At 51.1% G+C, this 21,256-nt stretch overlaps 1 protein-coding gene across 2 annotated transcripts; it reads left to right on the forward strand.

The window, feature by feature from the left end:
* Positions 1 to 4,169: 4,169 nt before the first annotated feature.
* On the forward strand, positions 4,170 to 20,700 carry DVL3 (dishevelled segment polarity protein 3). Of its 2 annotated transcripts, XM_026497594.4 has the most exons (16): positions 4,170 to 4,600; positions 9,944 to 10,013; positions 10,552 to 10,673; positions 10,795 to 10,904; positions 11,100 to 11,235; positions 11,421 to 11,514; positions 11,709 to 11,778; positions 12,400 to 12,539; positions 12,724 to 12,800; positions 12,915 to 12,982; positions 13,131 to 13,280; positions 14,033 to 14,164; positions 14,350 to 14,517; positions 17,501 to 17,716; positions 17,814 to 18,224; positions 19,086 to 20,700. In XM_026497594.4, exons 1-16 carry the CDS (start codon positions 4,440 to 4,442, stop codon positions 19,115 to 19,117), a joined length of 2,157 nt encoding a protein of 718 aa, XP_026353379.1. In that variant the 5' UTR covers positions 4,170 to 4,439; the 3' UTR covers positions 19,118 to 20,700. The 2 variants fall into 2 exon arrangements, with proteins under 2 accessions (XP_026353379.1, XP_026353389.1); XM_026497604.4 differs by having other exon boundaries at positions 17,814 to 20,700.
* The last annotated feature ends 556 nt before the right edge of the window (positions 20,701 to 21,256 follow it).

The raw sequence follows: 21,256 nt of genomic DNA on the forward strand, positions 1-21,256 counted from the left end.
AAAATGGTTGCCAATGTTCATTTTATTTGGATAGAAAGGAGTAAGCTAAGGGCAATGATACTGAATTGTACTCGGGTGTGAGGGGCATTACTGGGTATTTCTAAAGAGGAAAAAACAGCTTATTTTACTTTTCTTATTTAGTAAATCTCAGTTTTTGCTTTTCAAATACAGGACCTAGTGTCTAGAGGGCATATGAAGGTTATGGCATGGACTACTAGGAGCCGTTAAATACAAAAAACTTACAGGGCACCTCTGATTTGTACCTAATGGGTGGCGGGGATCAGAGGTGGCCTATAGAACTTTTCAGAAAGAAGAGATTCCTTCCAGTGGAGTAATTAGGGAAGGCTTACAGGATTGTGACACCTGAGTGGCCTAAAAATCGAAAGGAGTAGAAGGGGACTTTAAAAGCAAAGCAAAGGGTTTCCATTTAAATATGATACATTAAACACGTGGGTTTTTTTACTTTTTCCAAAACCCCATTTAAATGCTAAAGGAATTCTTCAAAAAGGGCCCATAATTCAATAAAGAAAACCGGAGGTGATCACAATGAATGAGAGACATTGACATTTTGAAAAAGAAAAATAAATGAAAGAGCGAAAGTTGACTTAGCAGAATGAGATGGGTTCTATCTGCTGAGGTGGTTATTAACAAGCAAACCCAATGTACCCTTTTAAACCCAGAAAAGGCCCCCCCAGAGGAGATAAGGATCGGTTACTAACAGGGTGGGGTGGAGAGGAATCAAAGATCTATAAAAGAAAAGGCCTCCTGGGTCTCTATCTCCTCTGCTTTAGCCAGGTGATTACCCCTACTCTCCTGCAAGAAGTGGGATATTAGTCTCTGGAGAAATGGTGGGGAGGAAGTTATCAAGTATTATGAAGTTTTCCTAAATCTGAAGGTCTTGAGTTTTCAGACTGACAGAGCTCATGAGTGCCCAGTAGAATGAATGAAATATCCCCATGAAATTTCAGAACCTTAGGGAAGAGGTATTCGAGCCTCTGGACTCAAGAGCAGACATGGGGATGGGGGTGAGGGGCTAGATTGGAAATGAGGGATTAAGTGAAAGTGTATGAGGGCTCTGAATATCAGCACGCACCAGGCAAAAACAAACTGAAAAACGGGGATGGGGGGGGAGACTTTAAATACTTACCTTTTTTGTTTCCTCAAAACAAAAAGCCATCTTCACCCCCACTTGATCACCCTACAGTGAAACCTGTTAGTTAATAAGCCCTGTACGTGGGGGCTGGCTCGGTGGAATGTGTGACTCTTGATCTTGGGGTTGTGGATTCAAGCCCCATTTTGGGTATAGAGATTATTTTTTAAAATTAAAATTAAAAAAAAAAAAAAAACCCTGTACCTGGACAGAGCTTCCAATCAGTTTTTTTAGTATATTGCTCTTAAATGTGAATAGACCACCAATGGCCCACAAACGTTTGAGGAAACTTCCAATGCAGAAGGTGGAGACCAACCAAAACTGAAATCAAGGAAACAATGAGAAAGTAGGGAGTTTTTGCAAACCTCAGGGCAGGGGGAAGCTATAATTATTCTTAAAACTCAAAAAGGGAAGATACTGTGTCTATGAAAAAAGTACTGTGAAAAGGGAGAACTGGATAACAAGGTTTTTAGAAATTAAAAATAAGTAAATGATTTCCTACTGAGAATTGGAGGACTAGAACCTGAATAGGATGGAGACCATATCCATCCTTATGTAGTTGAATTTTGAATTGTAAATATTTTACCTATCCAATTGGATAAGGGAAAGGTTGGAAATGTCAAGAAAATCTTGCAAAAAAAGGTGCAGTCATTTAAAAATAAAAGGGAATGGATGATAAAGGAGAAAAAAAAATCAATCTAGAAGGGCCAACATCTTACAGGAGTTGTAAAAAGAACAGGAAAAATTGTAGTGATGTTATTAAATCATTCAAGGAAATATTGTTGAACTTCTAGATGGAAAGGGCTTATCAAGTGCCTAGCACAGTAAATTAGCACCAAGACGTATCACCATGAAATTTCAGAACCCCAGGAAGCCTGGGTGGCTCAGTCAGTTAGGCATCTGCTCAGATTGTAATCCCAGGGTCCAGGGACAGAGTCCAGAATCCCACATCCTGCTCCTTGCTCAGCAGGGAGCCTGATTCTCTCTCCACCTGTTGCTCCCCCTGCTTGTGCTCTCTCTCTCTCTCACAAATAAAATCTTTTTCTAAAAATTTTGGAATCCCAGGGATAAAGAGAACTTCCTAAAGACTTCCAGAGAGAGTGAAAACAAGTCATGTGCAAAGCCTTAGGAAAAACAGAGCTCAAACTGACTGCTTAATAGCAACACTGGATGCTAGAAGACTTAGGAGGAGGTGAAAGAAAGATAAACCCATCAATCAAATTTGGAAATAAATAAGCAATGTCCAGAATGTATAAATCAATAACTAGTATGAGGTGGGTTTTTTTCCTCCCCCCCCCCCCAACTAGTATGAGGTTTTAAAAATATGTATGTACTGGGGTGGGATGGAAAATAGGACAGAGAACTGTTAAGAGCTTTCTTAATATGTACATATATTTAATTTTAAAAAGTAAAGAGCAGGCTATGAAATGAAAGCACACAAAGTATGTGCAGGGGCTAGCAAATAGGTTGATTTGCTGAAGTAAAAAAAAAAAAAATAGCCAGGATATAATGAAGAAATAGCTGTAGAGGTAGGTAGTTTTTATTATGGAGAGAGTTAAATATTGTGCTACGAATATTTGGAAAGATGGGAATGTGGAGAGGTTTCTGAGCAGAAGAGTCCTGTGGAAGAGGTACTTACTCAAAATGCTAATTTGGCAACGGTGTACAAGATGGAGTGGGAGGAGCCCACACTTGTTCTGTGGCCTTAAAGGACCTATGTGGTCTGGGCCCAGCCTACTCCTCCAGCCTCATTCTACCACTATCACTATAGTCACAATGGCCTTCTTCTTCCTCAAATTGAGAGAGTTTATTCCTGCCTTGAGCCTTTATACCTGGCTGTGCCGTCTGCCTGGAATGCTTTTCCCCCACACTGGACCTTCTTCTAGCTGCTGTTTTTTTCCATTCTATGTCATAGCTGAAATGGAAGAGTCTTCTCTAACCACCCATGGTTCTCTTCTCCCTTCTACTACCACATCACTCCGTTTTATCATTTTCATAGCACTTATCCCTCTGAAGTTGTATCTTACAAGCTCGTGTGCCTCCTTTCAGGTGAGTGAAAGTCCTGAGGGCAGCCTTAACTATCTTGTTTTCAAGTTTGCAGAGTATGCCTTGCACCTTAGTGGGCACCCATTTATTAAATGAATTAAAAGCTAAGGGGTGAAGAGATCTGTCAGAGACCGATTATACTTAGTTCTGATTTGAGACTTACTGTCCCAGTCTTGCACTCATTTTCATTCTTACACTCATTCTGCATCAGTCCACTTATTAATCCACCGCTTTGCACCTAGGTATTGTACTGAGGTTTTTTTTTGTTTTTGTTTTTTTAGATTTTTATTTGTTTATTTTGAGAGAGAGAGCGAGAGAGAGCAGAAGCAGAGGGGAGGGGCAGAGGAAGAGGGAGAAGCAGACTCCCCGCTGAGCCAGGAGCGGGATGGGAGTCGATCCCAGGGCCCTGAGACCAAGGCAAACGCTGAGCCGAAGGCAAACGCTTAAATGACTGAGCCACCCAGGAGTCCGGTACTGAGCTTATAAGAAGGAATCAGAATTCGATTCCCTTCTGTCCTCAAGGAACTCAGTTTGGTAGACTCAGTGACAGCAGCTATGCTTTCCAACAGACCCTAAAAGGGCCACGTGAAGGTCACTTTCCTCCATCGACACCCGGTCAGAACCCCCCCCCCCCCCACCTCTGGGGACCAAAGTGCCCCCAGGCTGCTGAGGAGCAGCCGATCTCTCTTGGGTCCAGAACCAGGGCCTTGATGAGTCCGCGAACGCGGCCATCCTGTTGAGATCTGCCCTTCCCTGTCTGGGGAGCCTAGGCGACCGCCACCAAGCTCCCCGCAGGCCTGGGACCGGAGCGTAGGCAGCCGAGCTCACCGCACGGCGGGTGGGCGGGGTGTCCGCGGGGCCCGGCAGAGGGCCCGGCCATCTGCCTTGTGGCCAGCGCGGCTCGGCGGCGGCCAGGGGCGGAGCTCGCGCCGGGGCGGGGCCGCGCCGGGGTCGGGGGAGGGGAGCGGGCCGATCCGCGGCGCAGAGCCGGGAGGGCCGCGGCCACCGGAAGAGTCACCGTCGCCAGCCGAGCCGGGAGAGTGGGGAGCGGAAGCGGCGGCCGCGGCGGCGGCAGGCGGCGCTGGGACCCGGGAGCGGCCGGAGAACAAGGGAGCTGGCGCCGCGGCCGGCCGCCGAGCTAGGCTGAGCCGCTGGGCTGCGCCGAGCGCCGTCGCCGCCCGAGAGGCCCGGCCCGGCCGCCGGAGCAGGCCGCGCGCGGGCCGCCGGGCCCGAGGCCGGAGCCATGGGCGAGACCAAGATCATCTACCACCTGGACGGGCAGGAGACGCCGTACCTGGTGAAGCTGCCCCTGCCCGCCGAGCGCGTCACCTTGGCAGACTTTAAGGGCGTTCTGCAGCGACCCAGCTATAAGTTCTTCTTCAAGTCTATGGACGACGATTTCGGGTGAGGATGGCCCCCGCCTCACCTCCGGGGGACCCCGGCCCCTCCGGCTTCTCGGGGCCCTCTCGGCCAGTTTGGACTCCCTTTGCTACACTGGCTTCTAGCCCCACTCTGGATTCCAGGGGGCGACTTGGGCATTTGGGCCCCCCCTGGCTTTTTCAGATGCTGGAGTTCTAGCCCCTTTAAGGACTCTCCATTTACCTCTTGTGGGGGATCTAGGCCCCCCTAGTTTAGGAGGACGTCCAGCTCCCCAAAAGCAACCAGAGTTCCAACCCCCCTCACCTCCTCACAGACCAGTGGCCTACATAGACAGACACACCCCCCCTCCTCCACACGATTCCAGAGCCAGAGTCCCCAGCCTAACGCCTGCCAAGGGAGCCACCTTTTTAGCAGAGATTTGGGGTGTTTGGCACTCGGCCTTTGACCTCTCCATCTTTTCAGCTCCCAACTCAGAGCCATATTTGGAGTAGTGCATCTAGGGGCTATGCTGTGGGACTTTGAACTGGGGGAGGCGGAGTTGGGGGGGTGGTTTCAGAGGCCAGGCTGCAAGCTAAGGCCAGAAAACCTAACGTTTATTTAGCTGTCTACCCTTTCTTTTGGGGTGTTCAGGATGTTGTCAAGGAATTGGAGTGCCTGACCCCTGAGAAGTCCCCACTGGCCTAGGTGCTGATTTCCCTTCAGAATTGGGGCCTTTTTCCTCTAGATGGTGGCCAAGGGGGAGACCTTGGAAAGGGCCTCAGAGACTGGATGGGAGGGCCAGGAAGAGTCTCTTCGAGTTCTTCATCTTCCTCTCCCTGTAGGGGTCTTCTCCACCCAGCTGCAGGGCTTTGGACAGGCGGAGTTTGGAAGCAGCCACTTCCCCTTTAAGAGGGGATGGAATGTTGGAGCCGGAAGGTTCTGTAGCAGCTGGCCTGGGAGGGGGAGCCTGGCCCATCCCCTCACCGCCCCCCCAACTCCCAGGGGACTGGGGGAGGGGGAGGCCCCCAGACTTGCCTGCTCCACACTAACTGGGCACTGGGCCTGGAGGCCTGTGGGGAAGGCCTTCCCTGGGCCCTCCGGGCCTAAAGCCTGTCTCTGCAGCCCCAGCCTAAGGCCTGCACTGTTATTTGGAGCTGAGGCCCCAGAGCTGAGTGAGGGGAGACATTCTCCTCCCCAGTGTTGATGAGTCTGGGTTCTCTTCCAAGACCCCTGCCCTCTTGGCCGTGGGAAGCAAGCACCTTTTCTCTCTTCTGCTAGCATGTTTTGCTGTCACCTTTCCCCATGGAACTCAGGGTTTGATGAGCCATGAGATCCTATGTGTGAGTGCTTTGTACAGTGGGAAGTGCTACCCAGCTTCTGACCATTCTTGCTTCTGTTGTTGTTCCTGCCCTGGGGTGGGGTACTCCTGGTGTAGTAATGATTGTCTGGCTTCAGTCCAGAGACAGACACCCCTGATTGGAAGATTCTGAAGAGGGATTGATCTGCGTGGGGTGAGAGTGAGGGGGGCAGATGCCTTGGCCTGGTAAGAGCAAAACAGAGTTGGAAGAGACCAAGATGCCACCTCAGGGTATGGGGTAGGGGAAATCAGCTAGAGTCCCGGGTGCTGGAGCCACCCTGGGACTGGATGCCTTGAGGCACTAGGATAGGCCTGTGTCTCCACCCTCAACTCACCCCTGAGCCCAATGGGCTTAGCACCCCCCCACCAAACCTAGACCTCTCTGGGCTGCGTCCCACTCCCCCTGGTCAAGCCAGGCCTAACTACAGTCATAGGGTCCCCATTACATCTGCTCACGGTTGACTTAATGTTGTTCTTTAAATTCACTGCCAGTTCACTCACTCTTTCTTAGCTTGACCCAATCAGTAATATGAAATCACAGGTCTTATTTTCTATTTGTATTTCTTCCTACCATATGTTAAAAATAAATACTTAACTATTGAGTTAAACATTCATTCAGGTGCACCTGAAGCGATCTTGCATACGTTAGTGGTACTTGAACGATCCTTTGCAAAATATTACAGTAGACTGTTTTAACAGGGTTGAAAACAAAGCTAAAGGAGGAGATTGATTTTGTTTTTATCCCTAGAAGGATTATTGAGCAGGAGAGGGCTAGGGCTGTCTTGTCACAGAGAACTAGCGACTGAGAAATATATATTTCATTTATTTAACGAACTCTTTTTATGGTGCTTCAGTGTGCGTGCACTGATTTAGTGCTTTTCAGATCTTTACTCATTCAGTCATCTTAATAGCCCTATGAAATAAGTATTAATATCGCCAGTTTACTGATGAAGAAATTAGAGCACAGAGAAAACGTAAGTAACTTACCCAAGGCCACACAGCTAGTAAGTGGCAGAGCTTGATTCTGCCTCAGAAATCTGGCTCCAATGTCTAAGACCTTAATCACACAATTGTAGGTGTTATTATTATCATCACCATTGAACAGATACATCCTCTCTGAGGGAGATGCTGAGCCTTGGCAAACTATAGAGGTGATAGGGCTGCCACTTATCCTAGCCCCATGAGACCAGGGTCAGGCAGAGGCCAGCGACCTCTGCTGACAGATGGGAGAGTGGGTCAGAGGAGAAAGGCTGCTCTCCAAGCTCACCCTTTGAGATTCTGGTTTGTGAGGCCTGAGGACTCCCCACCTCCCATCTGGTCTCCAGAAGTACTTGTCCAGCTAAGGTAGGCCAGACCCTTTTAAATTATTTGGGAAAGGGAGGAAGAATAAACATTTTCAGCACTGAGGGAGATAGGGGATGGATGCTAGAGCGGCCTTGAGCTGTGGGCAGGAGCAACGTGGGAAGTTGGGCTACCAACTCTGTTGCTCCCCACTCCATGTCACGTAACTGCCCTGCCTCTGGGCCTTCTACCCAAAGCACATGGCTCTTCCCTTGTCTTCCCCAGGTCCAAATTGCCCCATCCTCTGCATTTAGCTTTTAAAGTTATGGCACTTTATTCTGTTTATCCTTACACCTGCCCAGCTCCTAGCCAGGACCTGACACCTAAATAATACTCAAGAGATGTCTGACCAGTGAACACATCTGTTGTCTTATGGTTCTGACCACTTCCCACTTGCCATATACTTGTATGAACTATCCATTGGGCCATAACCTCCAAGGACAAGGCAGGCTCCTGGTCTGATGCTTCTTCAGGTTTATACAATGGCAAGCACAGGATTTAAAACCCGCTGGGCTCTTAGCAAAGTCTTTTTAAGGGAATGAATGACTATGGACAATGAGTGATGTGCGGATTTGTTTGGTCCCTGCCCTTAGAAACTTACACCTAGTTGGAAAGAGAGTAGGGAACCTGCTAAAAATTGACACAGCTAATAACTAGCTTTTATTGTAATCCTAGAGCGTGCCAGGCAGTCACAAATTCCACTTACCAGGATAAGACAAAGGTTTGGAAAAGTTAAAAAACGTCTCTAAGATAGAGGGCTAATAAGTGGCAGAATTAGAACCCAAATTTGTTCAACTCTGCTTGGGGTGTGTGTGTGTGTGTGTGTGTGTGTATGTGTGTTAGTGCTGTGCAACCCTGAGCCGTTCATCTCCACGGTGGGAAGGGGAGGCCTGTCTGAGGTCCCCCAAGGCTGTTGCTGAAGATCAGCTGATCGTTATGAGTCAGCAGAGCCTTGGCGACCTGTCGGTGACCCCTAGAAAGAGAGGAAACATCTGTAGCATTGGAGCTGTGTGGTGGGGACTGCTGGGGAGGGAGTGGTGGGGACTCAGCAGCCGTTTCCCCCCACAGGGAGACCCTCTCCAGAGCAGATCAGTCTCTGCCATGCGACCCACATACCCCATTTTCCTTTGAGCCCCAGTTCCCATATTGGACTGCAAGCTTAGGGTACCCTGTGGCCAGCCTGGCTGGTGACTCTGAGCTAACCTCCATGTCCCTTCTTCTTAGCATGTTCTATCCCTAGGCTTTCTGCCTCTGTGGGTTTGACCAGGATGATTAGAGCTGCTTTCCCAGGGTCTTTTGGGGTTGAAAATGGTGGAGGAACCAGAGCTGAATGGGAGGGAGAAGGGCAGGCTCGGTCTTCGAACTTGGCTCTCAGTCCAAGAATGTGAGCATCACAAGGAGCCAAGCACATTCCCTGCTCTGGGCAGAAGCTGCTCCAAGAACAAGGAAGGACTAGGCTTCCCAGCCTCCTTCCTTTCTATCTTCCCTCTCTGCTCACAACCCCAGGCATGTGTCTTCCTCTTGCCCCTGATCACATCTTTCCAGCTCTGTACTCCTGGGGTGTTTGACACAGTCTGGGGCCCGCAAACTTTTCCATTCCTTTCCCTGGCCCCAAACTGTAATCACGGTCTGACTTCTTGCCTTGATGCATCCCCCAACCCAAACTACATGCCAAACACATCTCACTGCCTCCGTGCCCCACATCACTGTCTACCCCACCACCACCACCACACACACAGATCCACGTCACCTGCCACTGTATGAGAAAAAATGTGAAATACCATGGAAAGACCATAGGTTTTGTGGTCAGGCAAGCTTGGGGTTGAATTCCAGCTCTGACATCTTCCAGCTCTGCAACCTGGGATGTTACTGAATGTTTCTCCATTTCTTTACTCATAAAATGAGAGTCTTGTCCATATAATGAAGGTGATGTGAAGATTATGCATTCTAACTGTAGGGAGATAAGATGGTATAATAGGTAATAGTAAAGGCTAAAGAATCACGCTGACCAGGATTCAAATTCCAGCTTTAATTGGTGGTGTGACTGTAAGTGAATTTGTGAACCTACTAAGCCTTAGTTTCCCCATCTGTATCTATCTTAGCATTGCTGTGAGTATTAAATGAAATGACACAAGTGTTTAGCTTAGTGCTTGGCCCATGATAACATGCTCAGTAAATGAGAGCAGTTGGTACTATTATCCTAATGGCAGTGGAGGATATTCAGTAAATACCTCTTGCCCTTTTCTTTCCTAATTTCCTTAAACTTCTCATCCACACCTCCCAGAAGAATGTCAGGATTCCCAAGAAGGGAAGTCAGAGATAAGGCTATGCTTTGTCCTAGTTTAGGGTCAGAGGGGAAGAATAAGTCCAGCCCAGAAGAGCTATGTTGGGGCTGGGTAAAGCACTCTCAAAGGTTCTAGGGAGTAGCCACATTCATGGGGGACAGCAATTTGTCAGGTGTAATTTACAATCACCTGATAGTGGAGAGGACATCCCAGGATGGCATTTGGCCTGGGCAGGGCTGGTTTCTTCCTGGTGGTGCTAAAGAGCTGCTGCTTCCATTTGAATAGGCTTAGGCTGGTGGCATGATTCCCAGTTCAGGGTGGAGGATCTCTTGAATTAGGATTGTGAGGACACTTCCATTTCCACCCCAGAAAGCTCACTCTGACACCCCCACCCTTTCCCTGCAGAGTGGTGAAGGAGGAGATATCCGACGACAATGCCAAGCTGCCCTGCTTCAATGGCCGGGTGGTGTCTTGGGTAAGGAGCCCTCCTCGGCCCTCCCTTCTCCTGCGTTCCTGCGGTGGGCTAGACAGAGGAATAGCATTGCTAAGATTATAACTGGTGGTTTTATACTTCAATATCTGAATCTCCCCTGAGATTTCTACCTGAACTGTTTCTCACCCCAGACTCTGTAGCCTTGGTGAAAGGTGGCGGGGGGCAGGGGGGGGGAGGTGGAATGTGCAGAAAGGGAGGGACAGAAACACTCATCAGAGACACAGATGTCTCCTATGCCCTTTGAGGCACTTTGCCTCAGGTTCCAGCCAATCTCTGCCTTGGACCACTGACCCTTGTTCTCTGCCCCCATCCCATTGCAATAGCTCATGCCTTCCATCCTCCCCATCCACGAGCAGTGAGTCCATTCCTCATCTCAGCTGACCTTGCACAGTCCTGTCTCTTCTACCTCCATATCCCCTGCTTCATTCTCCCCGAGTCTGCATGCCCTGCCAGAAGCCAACCACCTGCTACTTCCCTGGTGCCCCAGTACCATAATACCCGCCCATTCTTTCCCCATCAGTTGGTGTCTGCTGAGGGCTCACACCCAGAGCCGGCTCCCTTCTGTGCTGACAACCCATCAGAACTGCCACCGCCCATGGAACGCACAGGAGGCATTGGGGACTCCCGGCCCCCATCCTTCCAGTGAGTGTGGCATGAGAGTGGAGCGGGCCCATGGGGGAGGGCTGCATCAGCTCAGCCCAGGGCTGGGGGGAGGGAGGCCCCAGCCTGCCCCCTCTCCCACCAAGTCCTCTCTTCCCTGCAGCCCTCATGCTGGTGGAGGCAGCCAGGAGAACCTGGACAATGACACAGAGACGGACTCCTTGGTGTCTGCCCAGCGCGAGCGGCCACGCAGGAGGGATGGCCCAGAGCACAGTGCGTCTTCCTGAACAGACGCCTTCCCTCCCCACCCCCACACCTTCCCCCGCTGCTTCCATTCAGCTACCCGCTTCTCTGCCCTTTCCTGAGCTCTGGGTATGCCTGGCCCCAGTGCAGTCCCTAGCCCAGCCCTGTGTCCTCCCTTCCCTCCTACACTGACACTGTGAACCCAGCTGTCTCTGTTCCCTGCAGCAACCCGGCTAAATGGAACTGCAAAGGGGGAACGGCGGCGAGAGCCAGGGGGTTATGATAGCTCATCTACACTTATGAGCAGCGAGTTAGAGACCACCAGCTTCTTTGATTCGGATGAGGATGATTCCACCAGCAGGTGGGGCTTTGGTTTCATTGGTACTATGGGGCAGGTGACCCCTGAGGAGCCCTGACCCCACCTCCCCCCAGGATGGTGGGACCCTGGGAGGGCTGTGGGCTTTGCATGGGGGAGTTGGGCCCTGCGGTGCCTCTTGTGGGGCAGGGCTGGGCCAGCCTGGTGGGGAACGACTGTGGGCCCCCCAGGTTCAGCAGCTCAACAGAGCAGAGCAGCGCCTCACGCCTGATGAGAAGACATAAGCGGCGGCGGAGGAAGCAGAAGGTTTCTCGGATTGAGCGGGTACGGGCCCTGAGATGCCAGGGATGGGTGGGGGCAGATCCAGGGTGTGTGCTTCCTTAGACCCCTCCTATTGGGCCAGGATTTGAGCCTTAGAGGGGAGGGGGTACTGAGGGCTCACCTTGAGGAGGCCCTAGGTGGGAGCAGTGAGTTCTTGGCCACCTCTATGTGCTGCTCAGGGCCTCTGTCTATTCCAGTCCTCGTCCTTCAGCAGTATCACGGACTCCACCATGTCCCTCAACATCATCACAGTCACTCTCAACATGGGTGAGTCTGGTGAAACAACACTCTTGAGGGCCTACTATATGGCAGACACTGGGCAGACTTGAGGAGTTCAGAGAGGCACAAGATATGTTCCCTGCCCCCAAGGAGCTTTCTCTCATAAACATAAACTGACACATAAATTGATCATTTCAGTAGCTCATGATCAGGGCTATGACAGAGACAAAGCACAGAGGATGGCATCAGGGAAGACTTCCTGGAGAAAGTAATTTCTGATTCCTATCCCCGTCCCTTTTCCAGCCATTGCTTGTTGCTCTCTGATTTCTGCCCTAGATACTGTCTTTAGGAGATAGCTGGATGTAGTAAAAAGAGCCCCAACCTTAGAATTTAAGTCTGAGTTTGAATCCTGGTTTTGCCACTTAATGACTTAGAAAAGTCACTGAAGCTCTCTGGACCTCAGTTGCCTGCTTTGTAAAATGGGACTAAGAGTCCCTGTGGCAGAGCTAGCAAGGACTGAATGGAAGTATGCTTGACCATGCTGAACACAGGGCCTGATTCAGGTTCGATGAATGTTAGTTCCCATCCCTTTCCACCCTTTCCTAATAAGGGGTTGAGAATTTCGGTAGGAACCTTGTTCCCCTCTTAAGGTTATATTACTCTCTGTAGAAAAGTACAACTTTCTGGGCATCTCCATTGTGGGCCAAAGCAACGAGCGTGGTGACGGAGGCATCTATATCGGCTCTATCATGAAGGGTGGGGCTGTGGCTGCGGATGGACGCATCGAGCCAGGAGATATGCTGTTACAGGTACCACTGCCCACCGGAGATGGTGGTGTGGATGGGGAGTAGGGAGATAATCCCTACCCCCTGTACCCTGCTCATTTAGAGGCCACTTCTTGGTAGGGGGAAGACCTCCTGATCCACCAAGCTCAGCTTCCCTACCCACCTCCCCAACCCAGCTGCTTATCCCACTTCTGGCCCTCTCTCCCAGGTAAACGAGATCAACTTTGAGAACATGAGTAATGACGACGCAGTCCGGGTACTGCGGGAGATTGTGCACAAACCGGGGTATGGATGGGATGGGACATTGGGAAGGAGGGGGCAAGCATTTCTGGTTGTCAGGCAGGGGGTTGGTCTGGGCTCCATGCATCCCGCCCTCACGAGGGACACCCTTGCTTTCAGGCCCATCACCCTGACTGTAGCCAAGTGCTGGGACCCAAGTCCACGTGGTTGCTTCACACTGCCCAGGAGTAAGTGGTTGGGGGACTTGGCTCTAAAGCTGGTGGTGCTTGGCACACGTGAGCCCTTCCTTCTGTGTTGCCCTGAACCCTCATACCTACCCTGTGGGGCCTGGCAGTGGGCTGCATGGGCAGCCTCTGACTCTCATCCTCCCTGCAGGCGAGCCCATCCGGCCCATTGACCCTGCAGCCTGGGTCTCCCACACTGCAGCCATGACCGGCACCTTCCCTGCCTATGGCATGAGCCCCTCCCTGAGCACCATCACCTCCACCAGCTCTTCCATCACCAGCTCCATCCCTGACACAGAGCGTGAGTGTCCAACCCTGCCCCCTAGGCCCGGCAGATGGGGCCAGGTGGGAGGGACTGATGAAGGCCCATGTGGAAACTCTTGCTTAAAAGTCAGAGGGGGCTGGAGAGGGGGCTGAGTTCATTCCAGCTACCTCACACTGCAGCTTCCCTCAGTGGACACCTGACCCTCACTAAACAGTGTTTGCCTCTGAACCTGTATTGAGCACCCCGCAATCCTCAGTTTCCTCTAGTAAAATGGGACTAATGATATGCATTCTACCGGGTTCTGGGGGGTGGGGTCTTTAATGAGGGGATATAAGTGAAGCCTCGATCCCAGTACGTGACAAAGTAAGCACTCGGTAAATGGCTGCCATTTTTATTATAACGTGTATCATACACTATGCTAAGCACCTTCATTTATATTATTTAATTCTCTCTTCAAATATCTTTGCAAAATATGGGGTGCCTGGGTGGCTCAATTGGTTAAGCATTGGACTCTTGATCTCAGCTCAGGTCTTGAACTCAGGGTTGTGAGTTCAAGCCCTGTGTAGGGCTCCACGTTGGATGTGGAGCCTACTTTAAAAAAAAAAAAATCCTTGCAAAATAAATATTAAAGTCCCTATTTTTACAGAGGAGGAAACTAAGTGTCCTAGAAGTCAGTAATGTGCCCACCATTGGTCCATAGTTATTAGGTGGTAGATCTGCAGTGCAAACTCGTCTCTACATAACTCTGTAGCCCCTTTCTGCCTCACCATTCTGCCTCCCACCCCCAGGCCTAGACGACTTCCACCTGTCCATCCACAGTGACATGGCCGCCATTGTAAAAGCCATGGCCTCCCCTGAATCTGGGCTGGAGGTCCGTGACCGCATGTGGCTCAAGATTACCATCCCCAACGCTTTCATCGGTGAGAGGGCCCCAGGGTGGGATGAAGGACGGGGTGGGGAGTGATGGGGCAGGGCAGGCTGGGGGCGAAGATCTCCCTTGGGCCACTCCTTTGAGCTGGAACCACCCCCAGCCTTGTGGCTTCTGTGAAGTCAGATGAGCCCAAGTCAGGTGGGCCTCCCAATCAAGTGGCGGCCTTGCCCCCAGGCTCGGATGTGGTGGACTGGCTATATCACAACGTGGAAGGCTTCACTGACCGGAGAGAGGCCCGCAAGTATGCCAGCAACCTGCTAAAAGCCGGCTTCATCCGCCACACTGTCAACAAGATCACCTTCTCTGAGCAGTGCTACTACATCTTCGGTGACCTCTGTGGCAGTATGTGCCTCCCCCACCTCCTTGCTCTGTCTCCTGGCTGGGAGTGGGGAGGTGCCTAGGGATGTGGCAGCAGACCCCAGGGAGCCCACATGAGGCGTGAGCGGGCAGTCAAGCTGGGGGCCCAGCTTGAGGCCTGACACGGGCCTCCCTCTCTAGTAGAAGCAGAACCTGGTCAGGCCTTTTCACCTGCTCTGCGTCCCCGTCTTGGGGCTGGCATTTCCTAAGTGCCTCTTCTGTTTCTGGCACCATGCTGTTTGTTTCTAAGCATTATTTCACTCTTGCTCAGTCCTTACAACCCCTGCCTCCTCACCTTCTGGGAGATGGATCACTATCCCTATTTCAGCTGAGGAAACTGAGGCTTCGAGAAGTTAAATAGTCCACCCATTCTCACAGCCAGATGCAGAGGAGTTAGGCCTTGGGACCAGGTCTTTCTGGCTCAGAGTCCTTTTTCTTACTACCACCTGGAGCTGCCTAGGTGTGTGGTGTTGCAGAAACATTGTCTTAGCAAGGTCAAACAGAGATCCTACCGTTGGCCCCTGATCACCCTCCCAGCACCAAGCAGGTTCCACCAAGGCAGGACCTGGGGCTGGCCTAAGGCTCCAAGTTCCCAGCCTCCTCAGACCCTTGAGGTTGGGCTGGGCCTTGGGATGAAACTGAAAAAAACTGTCAGGGCCAGCTTATAGAGGACTCTGCAAGCTGCCCTGAGCAGTTTGGACTTGACCCCGAGAGAGTGCAAAGCCAATGAGGGTTTTTAAGGAGGAAAGGTTTGCAAGGAACCCCCCTTCTCCTCCTGAGCATGTAGACAGCCCTTGGGAAGGAAGGGCAGTCCTCAAAACAGGACAGCACTGCTCAGGGCTGGGAGCAGAAGCCCACTCCCCACAGCCGCCTCTGCCTCAGGGAGTCTTTTGTCAGCCCAGTGGTGCTTGCTGGCTGGAGTCCAAAAACTGACTTAAAATGCTTCAGATTAGGTTCCAAGACTAGAAAGGCTGTTGCTACAGAGCACAAGTTCATGATGGAGGGTGACAGGTGCTTAGGGTTTTGGAGGTGGACAATTCTGAGTTCAAATCCTAGCCCCGCCCTCACCGTGTGAACATGAGTAAGTCACAGCCTCTAATTGCCTCAATTTCTTGATCTGTAAGTTGGAGGTAATAGTAGAACCTATCCCAGAGCTATTTAGAGGTTAAGACAAACGTATATGATGCTTTTAGCACCACGTTCGGCCCACAGTAAGTGCTCTAAAAAAGTTCTCCATTATTCATAAATTTAATTGATTCTAAGGTGAACATTTCTTTCACTTTTCAGTATCTCTAAAATTGGGGTACATCATAATTAATGGTTTCTTAGACTCAATCCTGTGTGTTTATTATTATCATCATTAATAGAAGTCAGCCTTGGCCCTGAACCTCCAGGGACCCCTAAAGCTTCTCAAGACAGCTGTGGTTTTTGCTCAAGAAATGTTCCATCCCTGGGGCCTTCTGGGTCTTCTTCCCATGGGCCAAGGACCCCCAGAGGCCCAGTTCAGGGATATGATGAGAGGTCATTTTCTTCTCAGTGGCCAAGTTCTCCTCAGCCTCCTCAGCAGGCTCAAAGGAAAGAATTGGGGACCTGGGATCCCTAGGAGCCCACAGTCACTCCCCTCAGGACAATAGCCTGGAGGCTGAAATAGTCACCAGCTCTTGGGGCATGAGCCAAGGCAGGCCCCTGCTCCTCACCACCCATGCAGGCCTTGATAGGTTGATGGCTTAGGTGGTAGACTCCACAGACTGCCTCCGTCCTCTCGGATTCCCCTCTCCTGACCTCTTCTCCCCTGGAAGGTTGGGCTGGCTTACTTAAGGAGTCCATGTGTATCCAGGAGCTGGCCCATAGGACAATTCCAGCTCTCTCAGAGCTCTGGGACCTGGTATGGTGAGGTACGAGCAAGGGGTGTCCCAGGCAGGTAATCACTTCTGGTGGCCCCTTGTATTCCCTTTCAAGTAGTTCCAACATAGGTGGGGGCAGCCTTGTCCTTAAGGAGTGCACAATTTACTGTGGGAGCCAGAGTCATGAAACAGGTAATGTTAATCCTGTGAAGAATGAGGCCTGGCTGGGAATGGGGTGTTTTCTTTCTGAGCCCTTTCCACCTTCCCCAGCAACACCAGAAAATCCATCTGGACCAAGGCCCTTCTGTGTGGGGAGGCTCTGAAAGGCCTATGTTCATTCTGGCCTATAATGGGTTTGGGTTTGTTTTTTGTTTTTTTTTTTTGTTTTTTTTTTAGTCCTAGGTGAAGGGAGAGGGCAAAATTTCACCTGCATTTCCCCAAACTGCTCCCTACTCTTTACTAATGACTAACTTGGAAAAGTAAGAAGAAAGTAAGCAACTCCAAGCTTCTGCTCTGGCTACAGTTTGGATTGACCTCAGGCAGGTCATTTAACCTCTCTAGACTTCACTTTCCTCATCTGGAAAAATTGTGACTAATGCCCTCTTCATAGGATGGTGGTAACATTTGCATGAGGTGAAGGGCTTTGTATCGTGCCTAATGACTTCCAGGTTTGCCATACCTGTCTGCTCTCTCAGCTTCCCACACTCCCCTAAGTGAACAGAGGAGAACATTGCCTATTTAAGACTTTTGCTCCTTCTTCCGGTTTACTGAGGAAGGAGGAGAAACTGTCAAACCCTTGAAAGGGAGCCTCCCCAGGACTGGGAGTTGGGTGTCAGGACTGGCCATTGAGCATCTGAAGTGGGGGCTTAGGGCCTTCCTGAGGAGGGTTTTCCTTGGTGCTGTGTCTGCAGGGTCTCCCTCTCCACCATCTCAGGTGGGTGGCAGAGGGGTCTGAAGAAGTGAGAGATCTCTGACCGGTGCCTCCTCTCATTTGGGGGATAAACTACCACTGCTGTTAGGTGTCATTGAAAATGTACCCACCCGATCTAGACCAGGGACCTCTCCTGACCTAGGGGTGTGGGGGCATGGGATAGACCCAGCTCATCTGGCCCTCTCCTCCACAGACATGGCCAACTTGTCCCTCCATGATCACGATGGTTCCAGTGGCGCCTCTGACCAGGACACGCTGGCCCCTTTGCCGCACCCAGGGGCCGCACCTTGGCCCATGGCTTTCCCTTACCAGTACCCACCGCCCCCACACCCCTACAACCCGCACCCAGGCTTCCCAGAGCTGGGGTACAGCTATGGTGGGGGCAGCGCCAGCAGTCAGCACAGTGAAGGTAAGGCAGAGGGGGCGTGGTGGGGGCACAGGCGAGCCCCAAGCTGCTTCCGCAAGCTCTGAGCGTCCCCCACCCTGGGCCTGCCTGTCCCCTACAGGCAGCCGGAGCAGTGGCTCCAACCGTAGCGGCAGTGACCGGCGGAAGGAGAAGGACCCGAAGGCGGGGGACTCGAAGTCCGGAGGCAGCGGCAGCGAGTCGGACCACACAACCCGCAGCAGCCTGCGGGGGCCGCGGGAAAGGGCGCCCAGCGAGCGCTCGGGTCCTGCCGCCAGCGAGCATAGCCACCGCAGCCATCACTCAATGGCCAGCAGCCTGCGCAGCCACCACACGCACCCGAGCTACGGCCCCCCCGGCGTGCCCCCGCTCTACGGTCCCCCCATGCTGATGATGCCCCCACCGCCCGCGGCCATGGGGCCCCCAGGAGCCCCTCCGGGCCGCGACCTGGCCTCTGTGCCCCCCGAACTGACAGCCAGCAGACAGTCCTTCCGCATGGCCATGGGAAACCCCAGTGAGTTCTTTGTGGATGTGATGTGAACAGGGCCCCTCTCCCACTTCCATCCCACTCCCACACCCGGGCGGCTGCGTCCCTCTCTCCATCCGTCCGTCTTTTTTACTTTGTCTGGTACCTGAAAGGGAAATAAATTGAACTAAATTCAGGCGCGCTAACTGCTCGCTGGGCGCAGTGAGGGCGGGGTGCACCCACCGATCGCCACTGCGGCCCCTAACCTGCCACCTGCCCCAGCTTGTCCCTCTGTCCACTAACTGCTGCGTAGGCCTTCCCAGGATCCTTCATGTCACTGGGACCCGACTTGCTGGTGCTGCTCCTTATTCCCTCCACACACGTCAGGATTTGACCCTGGCGGTACCCTTAGGGGCCCACTCACCCCTTTATCCCCACTTTTCCCCCTTCAGCAAACTTGCACCATTCATTCCAGCTACATCCGGTGCATCCATTAACCGCATCCCCTCGAGCATGTGTGTTAATCTCTTAACTTCTCCCCCACAATAATGACACCAAAAAATACTTGCTTCATCTGCCCCTCCTCCTAACTGCCCCCCCACCCCGCCCTCTGGGCTGCCTCAGTCCTGCACCCTAGAGCTGTAGTCACTTCCAATAACCATCCAATCTATCCCAGCCTGTGCCCGCCTTTACTAGAAGCCCAAAGGGCTCCCTCAGTTGCCTGAGCTGCTAGTGGCTTCCAGGAAGCATATCTGCGCTACCCCTACATCTATACCCCTATGCCTGCCCTGTGTGCTGGTTCCTTCAGACCCCTAACCCTACTAACCAACAGGCTCATCTCACCTCTGGGCCTGAAACATTTCTTTTCTTTCTTTTTTCTTCCCTCAATTTTTCCTGGGCCTGGAGCAGCCAAGAATTTCGGGCTGTTTGACTTTCTGTGAGCCCCCAGCAAGGGGAGGCCCAGCCTCCGAGGAGACCAGGAACCCTGCTTCAACAGCCCTTCAGGGCTTCCCAAGGATGTTCAGCTCCCACACCCCCATTTCAACATGTTGAGTCACTAGGCTTTTGTGGAGGGCTTCAGCCTCTCACCCATGTATGAGAGACTCTGTTCCCCTTTCCAGAGATTGCCCCATCCCTCTCTCCTCTCTTTCTGTCTCTCTCTCTTTCTCTCTTACACACACACACACATACACACATGTGCCTATGCAAGTTCACTTAAGCCTCAGGGCTGGTCCCTACCCAGAGGGCTGGACCCTCTCTCCCAGGTTGTAGGGCTGGTCCCCTGCCTTCCAACTCATAAGCTGGGTCTCAGGTTAGGCTCAGCAGAGGACTCCCCAAGCAACTGGCAGGTTGTTCTCACCCTGCCCCTTACTGCACATACCCTTCCCTGATTTCACAGTTACCATGATACCCCAGAGAAAGGTTGGGCAGGGGGACTTCTGAGACTCCTAAATTGCCAGGTTTTAATTTTTACCCTATCTCCAGTTTAAGCAAATCATGACTTTCTCTTTAAACCTCTTCTATAAATTCTCCTGGCCCACCTAGGTGTCCATATTTTTAGGACTGGGGTGTCAAGAGTAGGATTAAGTCTTGAGCTCCAGGCTTTGGGGCAAACCAGGGTAGGGGCATTTTGGCATTCATTCATTTAACCAATACTTCTGGGGGTTTTGGTGACCAAGGGCTGTGTTGGAAGCATGACTCAGTCTTGCCTGCCTTCTAGGAGCTCTAGGTTTGCTCCCAATCCAGGCCATGGCTTTCTCTAGCCACCAGTATAGGGCTGCCTCCTATACTTTTTCTTTTCTGACTCTGCCATGTTCAGCTAACTTGAGAATTCCTCCACTATTGCTCATGCCTTCAGTGTTGGTGCTCTCAGTGTTCCGTCTTTGTTTCACTTCTCTTTCCTCTATGTTTACCCCCCAAATGATGTCATCTATCCTGATGTCCTCAATTGCCACTGATATGCTGGTGGTTCTAAAACACGTATCTCCAGCCATAATTTCCCTCCAAATTTTAGATCTGTATTATCACCCACTGGACATCACCATGGATGTATCCATATGGACTCAACTCATTTCCCCCATCAAGTGTGTTCCTCCTGAATTCCAATCCTGGTTATCTTTATCACAGTCTACATAGGCACACCAGCTAGGAACATTTATGGGCTTAAATCCCTCCCCATATCTTACTAGTCAGCATATCATATCCATTCCACTCCAACAATCTTTCCTGAATATGGTCCTTCCTCTCCCCCTGCCTCTACTCTAATTCACAGGAGCATGGGATTTGGAGTCAGGTTGTTCTGGGTTTGAATCCCAGCTCTGCTACTTTTTGGTTTTGTGATAAGAGAGTTATTTAATCTCTCTGAGCCTCAATTCCCTCATATGTAAAATGACAATAATAATACCTACCTCACAGGGTTGTTGTGAGGATTTAAATTAGATATTGTACGAAAAGTGCCTAGCACAGTGCCTGGCACACAGTAGAATAGGTGCTCAATAAATGGTAGCTATTATTATTATTATTATTATTATTATTATTAATTATTTACTCTAAATTGGTAGGGTATTACTGAAGATAAAGCTTTTGGAAAGGTAGCAGTGAAGCTTTGAGTGCTCTGGTTCACGAATTAGAAATGCCTATGTTTGGTCACTCAATAGATTCACACTGTGACCACCATTTCAGGGAGGCCAGATTTTCATCCTGCCGCATCCTGGCTTGTAGCAGGAGGATGCTGGGACAGTAGGGTTTGCAACCAGGTTTGCCCTTTTTTGCCCTTCCTCGCATGATGGGCTTAGCAGCAGTGAAGGCAGCAGGGCATCTCTCCCTACAGAAAGAGAAGAGCTAACATTTTCTTTAGGTCCTGCAAAAGTCAAGCAGGCCTTTCATGTCTGAGGGTTTTCTCTGTCTCTTCTTCTCAGCCTGGTTGCGAAGGCTAACTCTGTCCATCAGAGAGGGGATTTCAAATTCTGTGTCCAGTTAAACTTGCCAATGGTTTTTTAAGCAACATATGTGCTGTCACTAGAAGGCACACAGGTCCTGGGGTCGAGAGGTCACATACATATGTACAGCTGGGATAGAAC

The sequence above is a fragment of the Ursus arctos genome, unplaced genomic scaffold (assembly GCF_023065955.2).
Source record: "Ursus arctos isolate Adak ecotype North America unplaced genomic scaffold, UrsArc2.0 scaffold_4, whole genome shotgun sequence".
Lineage (NCBI taxonomy): Eukaryota > Metazoa > Chordata > Mammalia > Carnivora > Ursidae > Ursus > Ursus arctos.